The sequence below is a fragment of the Phytophthora infestans genome, genomic scaffold (genome assembly GCF_000142945.1).
Source record: "Phytophthora infestans T30-4 supercont1.1020 genomic scaffold, whole genome shotgun sequence".
NCBI lineage: Eukaryota > Oomycota > Peronosporomycetes > Peronosporales > Peronosporaceae > Phytophthora > Phytophthora infestans.
The window spans coordinates 1-3,807 of NW_003302839.1; the positions used below are offsets into that span (position 1 = coordinate 1).

Below are 3,807 nucleotides of genomic sequence, written 5' to 3' on the forward strand. Positions count from 1 at the left end.
GTTCTTGAGACCCTGTGATATCACGAGCCACTCCCAGAGCATCCCGCTCGGTGTACTTACGGCGATGAGAGGCACATCGGATGATCTCATCAGGATCTGTTAGAATCCATCGGTCAGGTCGATGGCGCTGTAGAAGACGCTGCCAGCCATGGAGTCCAGTACCATGTCCTTCCGAGGGATCGGAGTCTGCGCGGGGATGGTGGCATCATTCTACATGCTGAATACGTGAACAATACGCCATCCCCCTGTAGCTTTCTTCACACATAACGTTGGACTGGAATAAGGAGAGGTACTCTCACGCCCTCGAAGAAGTCATCGATCGCTTCCACTTTATCACGAGGAAGTGGCCATTGTCTGGTGACGCAGTACTTCGTACCTGGCGCGAGGTCGATCTCATGCTGAACCCCACCATCCGCCGGTAGCTCGGCGGGGATCTCATCCGGAAAGACGTCGGCGTACTCGCAGGCTGTGTCGTTACGGAATTCGCTGATCTCTAGTAAGGCCTCCCAAGTTTGCGTTTGGAATCGTTCCTCTCGAGCAGACTTAGGTTCAGCACCTAGCGGACGTGAACGTTCACTGTCCGTTGCGACCGCATTTGCTGACTCATCCACCGAGACTGCCTCGGTGACCAAGCATACTTGCTCGACGTCTCCAGCCTTGAGGTCCCGAAGAAAGTTCTTTTTAGGACAAGCCTGGAAGCGTGTGATCGCCGCCGCTTCGCGCGCCGGGCTCGCGATTGCGATGCTGCGCGACCGATTCGGGCCTCCTTCCACGTACTCCAGCGCGCTGACCGATTCCATCGGCGGGCTATCGCTGGTCGTGGAGTCTCGACGAGGTTTCAGGTGTCGTCTCTTCGACTTCTACTTCGACTTCCTCGAGCTTACGCTCGAGTCTGACGCACTGCTACTCGACAATGCATCACCCTCCTCTAGGCGCGGGAGACCGTACTCGACCGGGCCGGGAACACGCGGGAGCCCCTGCTCAACCGCGGCATCGTTTGACGGGAGCCCAATCTGCTCGATCGCCGAATCGTTCGGCGGGAGCCCCTGCTCGACCACTGTCTCGTATTGTGGGAGCCCCTGCTCGACCACCGTTTTGTACTGTGGGAGCCGCTGCTCAGCCACTTCATCATCTACCTCGCGAACCGCGAGGGCTCTTCGTCCAACAACGTAGCACAAGCCATGCAGAGAGGGCCATCGCTCGCTCTGTGCACTGCCTGTGTCGTTGCTGTTTTGTCTACGACTGTGACGTGGGGCCAGTCTCTTGGCGCCACCAAGAGGTGTGTGAAGACCTCGCTCACGTCGAATCCACGTCGACGCTTGACTGATTGGGCCAGCCAGTCAATCTCTGGCTGATATCGCGCTAGCCAAGGGATGCCCAGGATGCAGTCAAACGTGTAGTTCATCTCGATCACCAAGAAGTCGTCCTTGCTACGGAAGCCGTCGAACGTGTACGACAAGGACACGTCACGCCGCGCAACGCGGCGAGCCTTACCATCTGCGAGTTTGACTTGGATCTCGCCCGGACCATTCCGGACGCGGACGTTCTTGGGTAGTACCGACACACACGACGCGCGAAAGAAGTTGTTGGTCGCTCTTGAGTCAAGGAGCGCGCGCAGTGGTCGCCGGGCACCGGTGACGTGGAGGCTGACAATGATCAGTCTCGAGTCGCCCGGCGTAGTGGTGGCATTGGTGTGTGCTTGGAGCACGGGAGGGCTCGAAGGTTGGGCTGCCACCGGAGGGCCCGGTCCTTCGTTAAAGCCAGTAGGGTGCCCCGTACCTACTGGTCCTGGTCGTTTTTTGAATGAGCGACCGAGGCGTGTTCCGCGTCGACGTGAGAGACGACGGGAGCTGGCGCGCGGCACTTCGCCGCGAGGTGACCCTTCTTCCCACAGCGGAAGCAAATGAGGGAACGATTGCTTCGCCCAGCGCTGCCGCGGTAGGACCCGCGACGTCGATCGCTCGACGCGTTGATGGCGTCGATCTCCATGGGCTCGGGGGTAGACTCTCGGGCTTCCGCAGGTATGGCTGCGGCGTACGATGCAGCGACCATGTAATCCTCGCGAATCGCGAGTGCAAACGCCTCCTCGAGAGAGGAGGGCTCAGCTCTGGTGAGGCAGTAGCGGGTCATACCCTCGCGCATGCCGAACACAAATACGTGGACTTGCGAGGCCATGTCGATTGGCTTGGTCACGATGCATGACGCCAGATGTCGCGTCTTCTGGACGTAATCACGCATGGACATCTGCCCTTGCCGAAGAGCGAAGAACTCTGCGCGAACGCGAGACTCATCTTGCGGGGGCTCGAACGCGAGGCGCAAGTCGCTCTGGAGAGTTTTTAGAGTCGGGAAAGCCTCGGGGTCGACAACCAGCTTCCCGAGGGCCCATTCTTTGGCCTTCCCGGTTAACCGGGAGAGGAGGAAGTTTATCTTGGCGGATGACGCCTCGATGCGTCGCGAGGCGATAGCGATGTCGATCTCGCGGAACCACCGGTTTAACGGGAGCCGGTTTTCACCGGCGCCCGAATACGTAGACGTCTCCATCTTGACGACGTCATTCTGGGATGGATGCGAGGGAGTTGACACCCGCCGATTCGCATCGGCGAGCTCGCCTTCCATGAACTCTTGTGCTGCAAGACGTTGCTGGTCGGGCGTCACTGAGCTCAGCAGCGATGCGACAACAGCGTCTCCGGACACCGCCACGAGGCGGTGAAGCGCTTCCCACTCCACGCGAGTGAGATGGGGGAATGCAGCATGCTCCAGGGTCGCCCCGGAGATCTGGACTTGGCTCATCGTAGACTTGGTCGTTGGAAGAACTACATAGTGCTACCAGGTGTAACGAAGTGCTACCAGGTGTAACGGGGTAAGAGATACCGTCACTAGCTTACACTATAGTGTGGAGGAAGCTCGCAATAATAAAACCAAGTCTTAGGTTTGTGTCAAATTCAACTCTGGTTTATTTAGGATCAGGGCGGCTACCCCTGGCCTCGTGTGAACCACTCAAACACATGTCTTTACCTGATTGGCCAATAAGTGAGTCTGGCTCCTCACTATCAACCAATCAGATCATGACACCTTGGCACACGCTACCCGTGTGCCACTTTACCTACTTATGTAATAACTAAAGAAATATCTACCTACTTATGTTATTGGAGTTGGGCCCATTACAGTTGCAGTGTGTTCTTGTGGATAAGGATTTCACGGAGATCTCAGTATTAAAAGAAGCTTTTTCTGGAGTGACTATTTTGCTCTACCAATTTCACGTACTGAAATACCTACGTGAAGAGATTGCCTCGGCTGACTATGGATCTTCGAAGACCCAGAAGCAGAAACTTGGGGGTGCGATGAGTTTACTGGTGTACGCAAAGACTGAAGCAGAATACGAGAAGCATTTGCGGTACATGGTCCACCTCGCGTCAATTGGCTATTACGTCCCAGCGTCTAATGTGCCGGAGCCAACTGGGAGTGAACCGAACTAAGACGACCGTCAATCGGGGCCAGTCGGGGGTGAGTCTGGTGCAGTAGGGGGTGAGTCTGGCACAGTTAAGCATGCGAAATCGGGTACAGACCGGACGCCAACGAGAGCACCCGTTCGATGCGGCGAAGGCCACCCATTGGTGGCGTACTTCCGCCGGAATTGGGACAACTGCCGTGAGATGTGGTGTGCGTATAAGCGCCAATATACGGTGACACTCGGAAATAACACAAACAACAGGCTGGAAGCCTCATGGCAAGCAATTGAAAGCGTGGGTGGATTCTTTCATTGACTGTCGATGAGTGCATTGCGTCCTATAATGGTACTATCAAACG

The 3,807-nt window shown here is 56.6% G+C and overlaps 1 protein-coding gene across 1 annotated transcript in view; it reads left to right on the plus strand.

The window, feature by feature from the left end:
- Window positions 1-3,341: 3,341 nt before the first annotated feature.
- Window positions 3,342-3,807, plus strand: part of PITG_22020 (eukaryotic initiation factor 4E, putative) — a gene marked incomplete at both ends in the record, with an annotated part of 1,651 nt that continues 1,185 nt past the window's right edge. Inside the window, 2 exons of the mRNA XM_002894697.1 lie at window positions 3,342-3,394; window positions 3,565-3,648. Of these exons, the coding sequence (XP_002894743.1) occupies window positions 3,342-3,394; window positions 3,565-3,648 (137 nt within the window). The remainder of the gene's footprint in view (window positions 3,395-3,564; window positions 3,649-3,807) is intronic.